Source organism: Callorhinus ursinus, unplaced genomic scaffold (assembly GCF_003265705.2).
Source record: "Callorhinus ursinus isolate GAN/ISIS: 27379988/994484 unplaced genomic scaffold, GSC_fseal_2.0 scaffold18, whole genome shotgun sequence".
Lineage (NCBI taxonomy): Eukaryota > Metazoa > Chordata > Mammalia > Carnivora > Otariidae > Callorhinus > Callorhinus ursinus.
The window spans coordinates 18,136,677-18,154,354 of NW_027397080.1; the positions used below are offsets into that span (position 1 = coordinate 18,136,677).

The 17,678-nt window shown below is 38.5% G+C and overlaps 1 protein-coding gene across 1 annotated transcript in view; it reads right to left on the reverse strand.

Moving 5' to 3' along the window:
• Positions 1–17,678, reverse strand: part of MACO1 (macoilin 1) — a 58,395-nt gene that overhangs the window by 30,780 nt on the left and 9,937 nt on the right. Inside the window, exons 2-6 of the mRNA XM_025856579.2 lie at positions 12,473–12,614; positions 10,956–11,082; positions 5,944–6,067; positions 4,405–4,583; positions 2,441–2,942 (exon numbers count right to left, since the gene is read on the reverse strand). Coding sequence (XP_025712364.1) covers positions 2,441–2,942; positions 4,405–4,583; positions 5,944–6,067; positions 10,956–11,082; positions 12,473–12,614 — 1,074 coding nt within the window. The remainder of the gene's footprint in view (positions 1–2,440; positions 2,943–4,404; positions 4,584–5,943; positions 6,068–10,955; positions 11,083–12,472; positions 12,615–17,678) is intronic.

Consider the following 17,678-nt stretch of genomic DNA (forward strand, 5'->3'; position numbering starts at 1 on the left):
CCTTAGCCTGTGTATGTTTGCATCAGAAGGAGCCTTACGGGGCGCTGGCTCCAGCCCCTCTCCATCTTAAGATAACCACCCCATTCTCTAGCTGACAACTCAAACATGTCAGGTTTGGATCAGTTATGGTCTAATACCCATCAAAGCATATATGAAGTCAAACAAGAGGAAACGGGAGATAGCCAAGAAGGGCAAGAGGAAATGTGATAAGGCCTCCTACAAGCTGAGTAATTTGCTCACATACTCTTCTTTTTATAAATTTCCATTGTCGTTCATCTTAGAAAAACTGGAAAATGCATGAAAGTAAAAAGAAAAATTAAAGCCCCAATACTATCATGAGGCAATAACTACTGTTATCATTTTAGTTCCTTTCGCTCCAAATTATTTTTCTGTGTCTATTAGGGGGGGAAAAAGATGTTTTTGATAAAACTGCTTTTTACTTTCTTCATTATTATGTCATGAGCTCTTCCCTATATTGTTTAATATGGCTCAAAATGTGATTTTTGTAATGTCTATATTAAAAGTCCATCAAATGGATGGACCATATTTTATTTAAATTTCTCCCCTGTTGTCAGGTATATCATCTCCCTATTTTTTAGAATACATTAGAAGTTGAAAATAATCCTGTGGAAACTTATAACACTATTTAAATATAATATTTTCTATTTATGTGTTTGACAGCAGATATTCCCTAGAACAGAGTAATATCTGGGGCCCTCCAGATCCAGGCACATCAGAGTGCGTTAGTGACCACAGGAAGAGGCATACAACCCAGGATGAGACGTGGGGGCACTGGACCCATGCACAGGAAAACGGGCCATCTGAGTCCTTGCACTTCTTTACCAAAGGCAGGTTAGGTGGTAGAGTCAATCAACGTTGGAACCGTGGCCCACGTGAGATACTGTCACAAGCCTGAGCCTCGTCTGCTCTCTCTGCAAAACCCAACAGAGGAAAGCTGCTTTGCCTTGACTGCTATTATTAAAACTGTGTAGGAGAAAGGAGGTTAAAAAGCTTGTGGCCCATGTTTTGTTTATAGCATATAGTAAATTTGTGGGACATTTCCTTTGAAATAGAAGGTCAACTAATTGGTCTTTCTCCCATGGGTTCCTGGAGGAGGGCTCTCTGCTGAGTGTTTTCTCTTGCAAGGCATCATGGGCAGAATGTCACAACGAACAGAGGTGGATGTCAGCCTGGCAACATCAACAGCATGGAACACTTCTACAAGTGGCTGGGGGCTTGGAAACCTCTACAGCCTTTAGCGGTAGGTAGAACCCAAATATATTTCCCTTAATCTAGCTGCCAGTCAGAAAATTCAGACAAATGAATAATCTAGTTCATATAATTTATAATGCTGGAAACCTTCCCTCCTAGAATACATTGTCTGCTCTTAATTAAGCCAAAGGAAGAGGGATATAAGATAACTTAGCGGAGGGAGGGAGTTGTAAGTGTCCTCTCAAGTTACACATAAGAAAAGCTCCAGTTCAGATCCCAGTTTCCATATTGAAAGATATGAGGTAAAAGGAACACATGTGTATTTTAGAAAATATAAAAAACACAGCAAAATTAAGGCTGAGCCAGTCAAGGTAATACAACAATGTTATTCTTTTACTTAAAGATGGGAAAAGGACATTTCTGATTAAAATTTAAATCTCACATTGTAGGGCGCCTGGGTGGCTCAGTCGGTTAAGCGACTGCCTTCGGCTCGGGTCATGATCCTGGAGTCCCGGGATCAAGTCCCGCATCGGGCTCCCTGCTTGGCGGGGAGTCCGCTTCTCCCTCTGACCCTCCCCCATCTCATGCGTTCTCTCTCTGTCTCTCATTCTCTCTCTCAAATAAATAAATAAATAACTTAAAAAAAATAAAAAAATAAATCTCACATTGTATTTACCTATGGGATTTTTAGAAATCACTTTTCAAACCTAATTTTTCCAGAATTATCTGGGACATAATTCACATTTTAAGTGGAATAACAAAAGCAAGCACAAGGTAGTAAGGACAACTTTCTCCACACCAGCCTCACCCCATCTTCTGTACCTTTCTGACAAAAGAGCTGCGCACGAACAGGACATGGACTCTTCGCTTTGTGTCTGAGCCACAAGAACTTTGGATATGTGAACAGAAAAGGACCAGCACTACAGGTATGTCTCTCAACACCACCGGAGGAATCAAGTTACATGTGAATTGGTCAAATGTGCACAGAAATCACGGTCACCTCTTACTCCAGACACTGGAAAGAGCTGGAGTCAATGCTTTAGGACAATGGCACCAGGGGGCCAACAAAGCCATGCGAGATAAACACTAAAATGTCAAATCCCACAGAGTTAATAGTCGCAGTATCTGATCACAACCAAGGCCTATAGGCCTGTGTGGAAGTGTCTGTTTTTCAAGGCCCAAGTCAGCTTTACTGGAAAGCGGTGGGGAGGACACAGCACACACTTACCTTACCAGTGCATCTGGTTTGCTTAGCTGGTTATTAGGAATACAGTTTTCCATTAAGTCCTTGTGTGTACTTGGGCTCTTGCTCGGGCATTTTTGCTTCTTCTCGTTTTTACTAGATGAGGAAGGAATGCTCCCATTTGTGGCGCTATGACTGCGAGGTGAGGAGTTCACAACCCCACTGGCATTTTTGTAATTTTTTGAGGAAGCAGTGCATGAGTCCTCTTTCAAGAGATTTTCTGTACTTCCCACAAGATCATTATTTAATCTTTTACTATTGATATGGTTTTCCATGTACTCAATTTCTTGTATTTTTGAGTCCACAGGTTGTAGGATATTGTTGTTGTTTATTCCAAGGTTGTGTTTTTTGGCATCCCTGTCTTTTTCTTTTCCTTTGTCTCGGTATTCTATCTCTGGCAACGTTGTGGAGAGCTTTTTGTTGGCTGGGATGCCTCCGTTGTGGTGTATGAGGATCGAGGAGTCCATGTCAGGCAATCCTTTGGCTGCTACGATACCAAAAACAAACCAACAAACAAAAAAAACCCACACCGGAATATTTAGTTGTATAAAAACACAGCACAGATTGATTCAACAAACTGCATTATCGACGCTTAGAAACTCACTAGATCAATTTGCAAACTCACTGAGAAGCAATAACCACACCACGTTATGCTAACTTCAAGAAGCAAATCCAGATAAATTTGAGAAGCTGCCCATTTAGGGCGCCTGGGTGGCTCAGTTGGTTAAGCGACTGCCTTCGGCTCGGGTCAGGATCCTGGAGTCCCGGGATCGAGTCCGACATCGGGCTCCCTGCTCAGCGGGGAGTCTGCTTCTCCCTCTGACCCTCCTCCCTCTCGTGCTGTCTCTCATTCTCTGTCTCTCAAATAAATAAATAAAATCTTTAAAAAAAAAAAAAAAAGAAGCTGCCCATGTAGAAAATCACCATCATTTATAAACAAGCCATATAGTTTGGGCCTTGAAAAGAAGATGAGGCTTTTATAATTAAATCATTCTTCTCAGTCAAATCAAACTTGTCTATCACTGGGATGAAGAAAGAGCACATAGGCAGGTCAGACTCTTAAGTGGCCATATTTTAAGAGATGTTAACCAACCTGTTAATAACTTTACTGAAAAAACAGCAATTAAATGAAACAAAAGAAGAGGCGTGATGTTAGGATATAGGGCATTATCCTTTTCTTGACTCTAGCATGAAGGTAATAAGAAGTCTGTGTCCTTTACTAGACCACTCGAAAAGAATTTTCTGTATGAGGTCTACACAGTCCAGTTTGTCCAAGTCGACTGGAAGAGATTTTTGCACCATACCAGAGAATAAGATTTTGGTATATATCAACTAAAAACATGACTCCAAACTTCCAACCCTCAAATCAAAGAAAACTGATACTGCTGTCAATTCATCTACTGAATTGGATATATGCTCATTAGAGAGATCCTGTTAGAAAAAGTTCACGGAAGATCCACATTGCATTATATGAGCCATTTAAAATGGGGCCTACCTACCTTTGCTTTATTCAGAAGAATTTTAACTTATAAAACAATTGTTTCTGTCTACGTCTCGATCTCGCTTATACTTTGGTTCTTGGCTTGCCTCAACTACAACCTCACAGAGTTATATATACATTGCTACTGAGAATAAATATTTTAAAATGTTTATAACAGATAAAATATTGAAATATAAAACAAGCTATAAAAATAAAATATATAAAAATAATAAAATAAAATAAACATAGTAAAAGCACATGGACTTTAGATACTAGGTAGAAAACCCCCACACCCTATATTTCATGACCAAACAAAGTAATGGCCCTGAAAGGGAACACCAGAAAACAGGAAAATCCTTGGTCATCTTCCAAAGTCCTACCAACGTTGCCAGGGGAAAAAAAAATTCTACCGATAAACAAAATAATGACTAATCTACCGAGCCAACACAACTTCAGGGTAAAGACCTACCTTCCTCGGCCTCTTTTTCTTGCTTCTGTAGCATCTGTTGCTCTGGGGGGAGAGCTTGTTGAAGAAGCTGCATGTAAAATTCGTTCTCTTTTTGCACTTCCTTCTGCTTCCTTAACCGCATTTTGTAGCTTACATAACTTTTGAAGCCAAAGCCCAAAGTCACCACAGGGTACCCAATGCTAGAAAGAAGAAAATCTAGCCAGTTACTGCCAGTAAAAAACAAACAACACATGCATCAAGCACATGAGGACATCTAGGACTGAAATTAAGAAATAAATTCTAGATGATGATGGTATTAGAGCACTTAGTAAACACATAAATATATGTGTTTATGTCTGCTGTGGAAATGAGAGGCAGCCAGCACACAGAACACACCCCCAGGGAGCAGCAGGACTGCTAGACCATTAGAGGCTGCCCACCAGACTCTGTCATTCTTCAAACCAACTCAAGAACTTAACCCAGTGACTGCTGGATATAGTGGCTAATGTCTTTGATTAACACCGAAGTCCCTTGTGCATTATTAGAACTTGGGCATCTGTATGCTTTTAAGAACTAACAGGGTGGAGATTTTATGAGTGGGTATAAGTAAACACTGTAAGTGTTAGAAAATCAAAACGGACACATATTCATTTTTAATACCACAGCCAGGGTCAAATTCAGGTGACTACTTTATTCTTGCTGCCTGAGGGGTAACGTCAACCAGCTGTTCCTGAAAAATCAGTTCATAAATACTCTGTCATACATAAATTCAAGAATCATTTAAATGATTATTGATATTATCAGTGCCAATATTTGTTTTATACTACCAAGTTAAACCAGCTGCACTTATAACTCTAACCTCTGGGATAAAAAGTTGAAAGATTTTCATTCAACTCATCAGTCTGTCTAATATCATTTCAAAGCCTCTGCAAACACTGTCAAAACTCATATTAAGCTTCGTTAACATTCAAACTTATAAATTATAATTAGTCTAAATGTGATCTCACTACAAATTTAAAGTGACAAGTTTTATTGACCAAGTTTATTTAATTCATTTGCTTGTGAAAAGACTTTACTGGAAAATATATCTTTTTAGTTGATACCTGTTTATTTTTATTTTGCTAAATATTAGCAAAAATTAAGTCAGTTCATTTAAGCTTCATGAAACAGCCATATATTTCATCAAGGCATTTTAGAATCATTATCTGATTATAATAAAAATAGATAACATTTATCAGACACCTTTGTGCTTGAAATTAAGTTAAATACTTTACATATGTCCCCACATTTCCTCTTTCCCATGACCCCACAAGACAGGTCCCTAATACACAGGTGAGACAGCTCAGGCTTAGAGAGGGTGACAGGCCCAAGGCAACAATGCTATTGGGGGAAAGAGCTGGGGTTCAAACACTCATCTGCCTGAATAGAGGGCTCATGCTCTTTACCACTATGTTATGTTGTCTTCTAGGTTCATGTAAAATCTCTAAAAAAAAATTTATAATTGAACTTACCATTCTACATTGAACTGAATTATAAATTAAGAAAACGCATAATACTCACCAGTGAGCAGCAAATGGACGACAAAGGTCTACATGAAAATTTTTGAGATCTTTAAATCTAATTGCTGCTTCAATGTAAACAAAGAGTATCCAGAGGGACACTGTGGGCAAACACACTCCCCTTTCTGTGGGAAAGCAGCAGAGAGACAAGCATCAGTGATACATTAAACTAACATAACAGATGGGTTGTTTGGGAGACTAGTTCAACTACAGTAACTTTCTTATTTTTTTTTTTTGAGTATAGTTGACACACAATGTTACATTAGACATAGTGATTCAACCTCCCTATATGTTATGTTGTGCTCACCACCACAAGTGTAGTTACCATCTGTCACCACACAACCCTATTACAATATCACTGACTATATTCCTTATGCTGTGCCTTTTACTCCTGTGACTTACTCATTCCATAACTGGAATCCTGTACCTCCCACTCCCCTTCACCCCTGTTGCCCCTCCCCCCATGCTCCTTCCCTCTGGCAACCATCACTTTGTTCTCTCAACTACAGTAACTTTCATTAAGACTTCAAACTAATGAAAAAGCAATATGATTCAGGGGCACGTGGGTAGCTCAGTCAGTTAAGTGTCCGACTCTTGATTTTGGCTCAGGTAACGATCTCAGGGCCGTGAGATCAAACCCCATGTCGGGCTCTGCGCTCAGCAGAGTGTCTGGTTGAGATTCTCTCTCCCTCTCCCTCTACCCTCCTCCCCACACTCTAGCTCATGTTCTCTCTCTCTCAAAATAAATAAATATACCTTTAAAAATAAAAAGGAATATGATCCAAACTGAAAGCTTTTATGTGACAAAAGATGCGATGGAATCATAGACAAAAATAAAAGACAACCATTCTGGCAAAAAATATTTACAATATGTAAAAGAAAGGAGTCACAGTCCTACCATACAAAGAACACCTACAAATCAATAAAAAGACAACTGAAGAAAAGAATTTGCAAATTATAAAAGAAAAATACAGATGGCTAAAAAACATATGAAAAGATGCTCAACTTCACCACTGATTAGGGAGATACAAATGTTTCAAAAATGAGATTCCATTTTTTTTAACCTATCAGATAAGCAAAATTTAAAAGACAGGTAATATAGGGAGGGTAAGGCAAAGGGGTCATTCTCATACTTGGCCAAAATATAAATTGGGGCAACATTTTTAGAAGACAGTTTGTCAGTATAATTAAATTTAAAATATTATACATTTGACCCAGCAATTCCAATTCCAGGAATTGACCCTATAGAAATATAAAAAAAAGGCCCTGGAATGAATATATAAGAATATTCACTATATTATTATTTGCAATAGCAAAAAAATGTAGAATTATTTTAAATGTGTATCAACAGAGAACTGTTTATGATAAATCTGTATAATAAAATATGATGCAGCATTTCAAAAGAATGATCTGTACTAACATGTAAAAAAAATAAATTCTGAAGAATGAGTTATTGCACAAAGAAATGTTTCTGACATTTTTAAGTTTTGTTCTACAATTTTTTTTAAAGATTTTATTTATTCATTTGAGAGAGAGAGAGAGAGAGACAGAGAGAGTACAAGCAGGGGGAAAGGCAGAGGGAGAGGGAGAAGCAGACTCCCCGCTGACCTGGGAGACAGACAGAGAGACAAGGGGCTCAATCCCAGGACCTGGAGAACATGACCTGAGCCAAAGGCAGACGCTTAACCATCTGAGCCACCCGGGCACCCCTGTTCTACAATTTTTTTCTCTTAACTACAAGCTTATATTTCTTTTATAATTAAAAACAGTTTTTGGGAGTGCCCAGGTGGTTCGGTCGGTTAAGCATCTGCCTTTGGCTCAGGTCATGATCCCAGGGTCCTGGGATCGAGCCCTACATTGGGCTCCCTGCTCAGTGGGGAGTCTGCTTCTCTGCCTGCCGCTCCCCCTGCTTGTGCACGCGCGCTCTCTCTGACAAATAAATAAAATCTTTAAAAAAAATAAAATAAAATATAAAAACAATTTTCAAGGGAGTAAAAAGCAACTTGCAATAGAATAAATAAGATACAAATAATGAGGTAATTTTCATTGATTTTTAGAATCAAAATCTGCAGGCTAGGTCTATCTATGTCAGGACATGATTAATAATGGGTTTTTTTTTTTTTTTAATGAAGATGGACTACATAGGCATGAGGTCCAATAACTCTGGAAAGAGCTCCTTTGAGACTATTTAAGGCAAGTGAGTTATAGACGAGAGAATAGTCAGGAGAGGGAAATCAGTGATCTGAAGGACTAAATAGCTTTTTACTAAGGATCTTTGGGATGAAACAAAAGAAAAATCATAGCATCTTGGAACTACAAAGATCATTTAGTCCAACCTCCTTATCATACTGAAGAGTAAAGTAAGGCCAGGGTTTATACAAATTGGGCCCAAGTTCACAGAGATAATCCTGGGTCTGCTCCTAAGGAGAACTTAAATCCCCTTAGACCTAGTCCGTGCAGTAAGAAAACGCTAAAAGCTCTGTGAAGGCAGCGAATGGCCTCAACCATTCTTATAGATTTAACATACAAAAAAAGGGGCATTTTCACAGTGTACGAAGACAAATAGCAACTCTTAGGATAATGCATTTTCAAATTCATTGCAAAATGCATTTTCAAAAATTTATATTCTCTAACTCCCTATATTAATTTCTGAAGTTATCATATATATAATAAGCACATTACAGAAAAAAATAGAAATTTTTGGACAAAATACCTGTATTTTCTACACTTACCAAATAACAAAATCACATTGAAAATATTTTTAAGCAAGTGAGTCATGTTGTACATACAGTTTTGTATTCTGTTTTTTTCCCTCTTAACAGCAGCAAGGAAGTTTATGATATAATATAATCATTCTTTTGTGGCAATATATAATTGCATCAACGATTCCTAATAAACTTAAGAATTTTAAATTTTAACAAATGATAAGAGAAATTATTCCCAAGTTATATAAATTGTACTTAGATCTCTTTGGCCCAATAAGAACACAAAGTTTGCTTTGTTTTGTTTATTTGAATATCAATCATTCCAAATTAAAACATACTTCACAACTTAGCTATTCCAACATTTCTGAGCCTAGGGCTAAAGAGAGGCCACTATCACTTATGATATTAGCTTCATTGCTGCCCTGTGGGTTACCCACTGAACTCATTCCCAGTAGGTTCTGTTAATAGTTATAGGAGTTGTTGTTTCCAAACTACTAAGACATTATTAAAGTAATTTAGGAAATCATTATAGTTCATCAGAGTCATGGATTGTTAAGCTGGAAGGCTCCCCTAAACATTATCTAGATTATTCCACCATCTTATGACAAAGAAGAAACTGATGGGGTGCCTGGGTGTCTCAGTAGGTTAGGCAGCCGACTCTTTATTTGGGCTCAGGTCATGATCTCAGGGTTGTGGGATCCAGCCCCATGTCAGGCTCCTTGCTCAGCAGGGAGTCTGCTGGAGATCCTCTCTCTCCCTCTGCTCCTCCCCCGCAAATAAATAAATAAATCTTTAAAAAAAAGAAGAAACTGAGACCTAGACAGAATGACAAGTGTAAATGGCAACTCACTTGAAACTAAGACCCAGGACAAGAAAATACAAGGAAAAACTAAAGTATGAAAAAATCACTTTAATTAGAGGAAAGGAGACTCAGGAACTGTCATGTTAGCTTTAGGAAGAAGGGAGAGGACTGTGTGGCTCCACTCTAGTCAGAACATACCAGAAACAGCACATTTTGGTGAAGAGAACCACTAAAGAACTAGGGAGATCAGGATGGTGAAAGTGCTTCAAATAACATACAAGGAAAAGCTGATGAAACCAGAGATGTTGTGCCTACAGACAAGAAGGCCTGGGAGGATATGACAGTGTCTTTAAATCTCTACAAAAATGTTAACCATGGATGGGAGACCATACTCCTTTCGTGTGGCTCTAATGCAGGCATGCAGTGTTGGGGCTTGAGGGGATGGTCTGCAGACCCCTTGAATCTGAAGGCAAAGTGTTGTACACTTCCCTATGCTTGTGGGGGAAAGCCTCCTTATATCCTCTAAGAGATAAACAAGCCCCAAAAACAGTCAAAATGTACTGGGTCAAAAGTGTAAGGAGGAAAATTCTGGCTCAGTATCAGGAAGAACTTTCTATTACAGCTGCCCCAAAAGCTGAGTTCCTTGTCACTGTGGCCTTTCAATCAGAGACTAAACCACTATGTGTCAGGGATGCTGTGGGGATTCTTATACCAAATAAGGGTTCAACAAAACGACCTCAAACATTCCTTTCAAAGCTGAAACTCCAGGAACATTTTTCCTATGTGGAACATCACTGTTTACGAGTCTACCTAAACTTCAAGTTAAAAAAAAAAAAAAATCTTCATAATAAGAATTGGTCATTGAAATGCCTACAATTGAGATGTCAAATCATAAAGGCTTAAACTTTTCATTTAATAATGAAAAAAATATAAAATATATTTTAGAGGTATAATCTATTAGGAAAAGGCCACTTAAAAATGTCCACATGGTGGGCACCTGGGTGGCTCAGTTGGTTGGGCCTCTGCCTTTGGCTCAAGTCATGATCCTGGAGTCCGGGGATCAGCCCCCATGTTGGGCTCCCGGCTCAGTGGGGAGTCTGCTTCTCCCTCTGACTCTGCCCCCTCTCATACTCTCTCTCCACTTTCTCTCTCAAATAAATAAATAAAATCTTTAAAAAAGAAAAAATGTCCACATGAGCACCTGGGTGGCTCAGTGGGTTAAGTGTCTGCCTTCAGCTCAGGTCATGATCCCAGGGTCCTGGGATTAAGTCCCGCATCAGGCTCCCTGCTCAGCGGGGAGTTTTAGTCTCCCTCTGCCCCTCCCCCCACCCCGCTCGTGCTCTCTCTCTCTCTCGTGTGTGCATGAGCACGCAAAAATAAATAAATAAATCTTAAAAAAAATGTCCAAATTAAACTCAACTCTAAATAATGTAGTCAAAGAAATCATTACATTAAAAAAGTTTGAGTCTAAGATTTCTATCCATCTAAGAAGCCATTAAGACTTACCTGTGTGCCATACATACTGAACCCATACATATGTGCTAGCAGCAAAAAAAAGCCACTGTATGGGGATGAACAGCAGACATATTATATTTGATGTGAAAGCTACACAAACAAAAAATACTGAGAAGGCCTAAAGGAAAAAACAAAACAAAATTAAAAACTCATCTTAGAACCTGTTATTTTCAAACACATTATTAAAAGCATGTTGAGCAAAATCTCTGAAACTGCCATGCAAGAACTACAGAGCAAGTGACAACAGGGAATTTTAAACATATAAAACCCACTATGTAAAAAGTAGAGGTTAATTCAATATTAAAAAGTAATCCTATTTATGTCCTCAAATCAAGAAGAACTGGACCAGAAAAAGCTGAGTTGGGTCCCAATGAGTTCATTTGGACTCAAGGTGGATTACCTAAAACTAGAATTTTAACACAGAAAAGGCTCCTCTCTCCTCTTAAAACATTCCTAAAGAGCCTCATTCTTGAAGAACCGGCTGTTGGAGCACAAATGAACCATGATAGTAAGAATTATGCTGATGTTAAGGATTTAAATAATGCAGCCTTTCTCTGGACACACCACTAGGTATTCCCAAGAGGACATGAGCCCAAAGCCATCTTTTTGAGGCTCCGGATTTCTGAGTGGAAGAGTTCCAGGTATAAGGTGTAGCCACAGGACACAAGAGAACTGCAGATCAACCAGGGGAATAAGCCCAGGCCAATGCCCCTGCTCTAACCCAGTAGTTTTCAAAACATAGTCTGGGGATTCCTAGGGTCGGTGGGGGGTGTGGGGGGTGTCTCTGAGATCCTGTCAGTGGGTCTTCCAGGTCAACACCATTTTCCTAACAATATTAAGATGGCATCTGCCTTTTTCATGCTCATTCACTTAGGACTAAGGTAGCTTTTTCGAGAAGCTACATGATATGTGATATTGCAATCCACTGAGTTCAGATGCAGATATGAAAATGCAGCTGCCTTCCATTAAGCCAGACATTAAAAACATTTGCAAAAATGTAGTCAATCTTCTAATTGTTTTGTTTTGGAAAATATAGTTATTTTTCATTTAAAAATGTAATTTACATTAACATGTGATGGGCTTGTTATTATTTTTAAGTGAATTAATAAGCATTTAAATTTATTTTCAGTTTTGATTTCTAATATAGTAAATATGGATAGATCTAACCCAGATAAATAAAAGCTCCTTGGAATCCTCAATAGTTTTTAAGAATTTAACGGGGCCCTGAGACCACAAAGTTTGAGAACCACTGCTCTAACTCTATCCCAATCACTAACATGGTGATAGGGCTCCAGAAATACTTCAGAGTAGGGCTGGGTAATTATTGCTTCCTTCACTACTCTGTTTCCCTCCCAAGGTCTTTGTCCCTCCCCTTCTTTTCACTGGAATGGTAGAGAAGGGTGGGCAAGGTATAATGATTTGATAGCGGGTTTTTTTATCATCAGTTACTGAAGATTTTCTTAGAAAAGTAAACCCCTTATATTTGAAAAACATATTAATAAACATACCAGTCCCTGGTATCTGAAGGAATCATAGACGCTCCTGATGAAAAGCCAAAACGGCCACAGGTATTCAAATCTGAACTCCAGGACAAAATCTGCCAGGAGGACAAGTGCCCACACTACCAGGAATTTCAGGTATAAAAATGTACTGCAAAGCATAAAAATAAAGAATTAATTCAAGGTCATTGGTGAGGCACTAGAAAAAGAAAATGCACTCTTTTCTTTAAGAGACAAAAATATCTTCACATACCATGAAAATAACGGCGATAAAGGACAGAGGGGAATGTCGCTATGACCCATGTAAATTTTAAAAGCTCTGCCATTCACTCTGAGACCCACAACTATCCAAGTAAGATGATGACCAAAAATGTTTAATTCTATCTAAGATGGAAAAAAACTTTACATTTCACCATTATTTTAAAATGTGCTAAGTGTCTGATTTAAAATACTGCAACACTCAAAATTACAGCTTTCCAGCTCTTCTTCATTAGAAGAAAATGTCATGGTTGAAAGCCTTCGAATTTGCTGTTTGCCCACCCCTCTATATCTGTTTGAAGAGTCTTTGAAATTCTTGATGCACATCTCTACATGCTTGAAGGATTCTGTCTTTTTCCCTCTTTTCTCCTCTTGCCTTTCTATGTAGTATTCACCTGTATTAACCAAATGACATCCCCAAATAGAAACTAATGTAGGGAGGGGCGCCTGGGTGGCTCAGATGGTTGGGCGTCTGCCTTCGGCTCAGGTCATGATCCCGGGGTCCTGGGATCGAGCCCCACATCAGGCTCCTGGCTCAGCGGGGAGCCTGCTTCTCCCTCTCCTTCTGCCCTTCTCCCTGCTCATGCTCTCTCTCTCTCTCTCTCTGTATCTCTGTGTCTCAAATGAATGAATAAAATCTTAAAAAAAAAAAAAAAGAAAGAAACTAACATAGGGAGCAGTTGCCAATTACTACTATGGGTTGTGAGAACACAAAATGTACATTAAAGAAAAAAATTCTAAAGTATCCTAGCCTTGCTCTAGCTAAGATGTAAATGTGCGCTTCCAGCTCCCTCTGGATTTATGTTAAGTAGAAGCAGACTTTGATAAGCCAGGCAGGACACATATTTAACCACTGCAGTGGCTCAAAACAAGGTAAGGACATGGATTAAAATCTCAAAGTCCACTCTTCTAGTTCATGAGTTATACAACAGAAAATAGAAGCCTTCAGATTAATAAGCCCCTTACTAATAAGCCCCTAATTCTATGTCCTTAACCCAGTCAATTCTGGAGCAGGTTAAGTTTAGGCATTAAAAAAAAAAGGTTTTCTTAGATATAGATTGGAAATACCTAAAATTTACTTTGATTTGGGCCACAGCCTTGTATGCTGCTTTGTAATACAAACATTCCAATACTGATGTGATTACATTAGCTGTTTGAATATACGCCATCAACAACAAAATCAAGACTTTAATAAATCATTTTTAAGTATATTAAAATAAGCTACAAAAAATTATAAACTTGGGGGGGGCAGCAGACAACAAAAGCAAGATCCAGCACTGAGGATTCTTTCTGTGCCCTCTGAAGCCACAAGGGTAAAAAGATGTCAAGAATGGAGAGGTATGACCATTGATGATACAGTAGCATAATGAGACATTATCTGCAGCTAGGGGCAATTTCTAATACTAACTCTTGGTAGAACTTCTTAAGGCTTGATAATAAGTTTTAATTAAGAGGTTTGCTATACACTCAAGGAACTCAAGGCAAACCAGAAGAAAACAGGCAAGTCCCACCTTTTAGTTTCATTTCACTAGAATCATATTAGCCAAATGAAGATGGGGCCCTCATTCTCACCCATTAAAAATCCATCACTGACCCAGTGGAGAGCAAGGCGTATTTTACTAGAAGGAACAGCTGAGTCATGTCGGCATTTGGGAACACAAATCTAGTTTCAAACTAGATTTTCAAGCTGCTTGGCTTTAAAACTGAAAGGTTTTTTCTTGTCTCTAGAACTGTTTCTAGGCATATATGGAAATGTTTTTACCTCTCCAATGAACACTTTTCCCCATGGGGCTGCTTCTGGATGAGGTGAATGAGATGTGGGGAGTATATCATCGTGTGCAGTCATCACCACTCCCCAGGTGGAGAAGGTAGAGTACTACCAACTGTCTCTGCCGCAAATGCTCCCAAGGCATGGCAGGATCCCAGTCTAGCAGGCAATGTTCTGTTGCACTATTTAGATAGCATTATCCAAAGAATGACAGCCTACTGAATAGCTTTTAAGAGCCCAATCATTTAAACCAAAGGCAATACAGAAATGATCATCTTTGTAACAATGACTACTCTTTTTCAAGTCTGTGACTTCAAGAGTTCCTTTTTATATATTTCAGTTCTTTTAAAAAAAACTGCTTTCATATTTTCATGTTCCTTGACACCCAGCTCTTACTGAGTCACAGTTTAGAAGTACAGATATCTAAGGAAACTTGACCTTTCACAAACATATGCCATACCCTCAACTTTCCTCAGGCTCCCCTTTTAGGTGGGCCTGCCTCTAAAAATCAAGAGGCAACCTAATTAACAAATTAGATTTTACAAGTTTTGCAAAAAGAGTTCTAGAGCTTAGTCGCACAATCATGTGAATATATATATTGTTCCTGAACTGTACACTTAAAAATGGCTAAGATGCTGAATTTTACATTATGTGTTTGACCGCACTTTTAAATATATATAAATAAATAATTCTTTACTCATCTTTTAAAAAAAAGTTGATTTTACTTTAGGACTAGTACTGAATTTTATTGATTCATTTCTGCCTTCATGGTTTTAGAAAGTTTAAAACAGTTGCCTGATTCAGTATTCACTTAGTCCTCTGTATCAGTAAATTATGCTTATTATTCTTCTATAGGTACATGCAAAAAAGTTAAAAGACAAGTAACCTAAAATGACTTCTTATCAGTACCCTAATTCCTTTCCTTCCATGTTCTGAAGGTCATAAGATTTTGCCAAATCCAAAGAGATGACGTTCTACCGGGGAGAGAAAGTTGGGTTTTAAGCCATTATAGCATTCCAAAATATTTCTTTTAAACCATGAAGAGAATGTGATCAAATATAAAATATTTTTATACACACAGTTCACAACATGGTTCATAACTTGATGTTACTTTCTCTGATCCAAACACATTTATGAATAACTATAAAATATCTTAAACAAAAATTTAAAGCGTAACTACAATGAAAAGATACTTTCCATAGTAATATAATCGAACGAGGGCAGACCAATAATGTCTTTTGATGGTCATATAAGCTTCTGTTCTGGATGCCAGTGAAATTAAGAAGAGACATGTGTGATTATTAGGCTTAATGGTGGTGATTCTTTCAAAGCGGTTATTAACTATGTTTCTTTCCCCTCCTCCATTCTATTTCTACCCTTGCCATTTACAACCATTTTTAACCTGAATCTATTTGGCAATACTTTTCACCTATGGATTAAGGATTAATCATCTGTGATTAATGAGAAGTAGTACTGAACATTTTTCTTTTTCCAAGTAAAGTGCACCTTCTTTCTAGTACCACTAGCTGCTATCATGTAGATCATTTTTTGGAGCCCACATAATTACCAGGAGTGTGGCCATCAATCCTCAGTCCCTGACCTTTTCCCTAGGCAGACTAATGGCCTTTTAGTTCACTTGGTCCTCACCACAGAAATGACTGTAGATTTCACTGGCTGTGCCAGCGGCCGTCTATCTCAATCCCTAGCTTTCCTGTCTTCTCTGGAATAGCAACCGTGAATTTGCTTTCAGCTTTCAGTATGTGGCACGATACTTCTTACACCAAACTGCTGTCTTCTCTGTTATCAAATACCTCTCCGTACTCCACATCACCTCTAGAATATTCATCTAGCCTCTTGTCCAGCCCATATTCCTACTGAAATCAAATTGTGTGTAATTATAGTCCTGCTACTCAAAGTGTGGTCCGTGGACCAGCATCATCAGCATCACTATGAGGTTTTTAGAACAACAGTATTTCAGGGCCCATCCCAGACCTATTTCATCTAAGCCTGCATTTTCACCGGATCCCTAGACCATTTGTCTGTACATTAAAACTTGAGAAGTACTGGCCCACGGTATAAACTTCTCATTGTCACGGAACCTCCTCTGAATTCCACAGTGTCTCAGAAAGAAAACAACTATCTACTTAAATAATCAATACTTATCTCCAAACCCTTAGTTCTCCTTCCCTCAGCTGGGAACACTGTTCAGGGTTGATTCTTCCATTTTCTTACTTTTCTGAGTCACAGACAAGATCCCCACCTAAGTACAATTTAACCAAATGAAGCACTTCTGCTACTATACTCATCCTTCAGCACACAACACAAACATCACTTCATTAAAAAAGGCCTCCCTGATCCCAAAGTAAAGACTATTACCCCATTATATGCTCACATACCATCCTGTACTGTAAGAACATTTAATCACGGTTATAAATAAATGTATTTTATTTAATTAACTATTTAGATGTAAAGTCCACAAGAACAAAGGAGCTGCCAATTTTGTTCCCTACTTTATCCTCAGTGCCCGGCAGAGCACCCTGCACACTACAAAAACTCAACAAATATTTGTTGAATGAATGACCTGCAATGCACAAGAGTATTTAGGATTGACAGTAAGGCCTTTACCAGAGTACACACTTAAAATGAAGGTAGAGAAATCATGCACAGATGACTGGGAAGGGTATCTGAACAAAGCAACATCAACAAAAGAAACAAATACAGCTTCTGCTCTAAAGATTACCATGTACCTGCTCCCAATCAATTGTGGTCTTCAATAGGAAGAAATGAATCTAATCAGCCTTGCTCTGTGTACCAGACTATCACTCCATTTGGCCTGCCTGCCACTGGCTCGGCCTGCAGTGGGGGTTCTCAAAGTGTCTTCTATTTAGCCTAACATTAAAGAAATCTGCAAAAATGTAAAGCCACAGCACTCTTCTCATGGATTTATTATTTTTATATCAGCTTGTAATTATTATTTAAAATGTGTTTGTCTTAATTTCTAATACAGTAAATATTGATAGATATAACCCATATAAACCCAGAGTGGACAGAGGTCCTGAGACAAAAATAACTGAAAAATGGTGGACTACAGAAAGTTGTGCACAGCATCAAGATAAAATGGCCTCGCCCCCGCTGCTAGGTTCTGCACCTGCCTCCTGGTGTGCAATCCAGAGAGGAGGATGCCTGAGA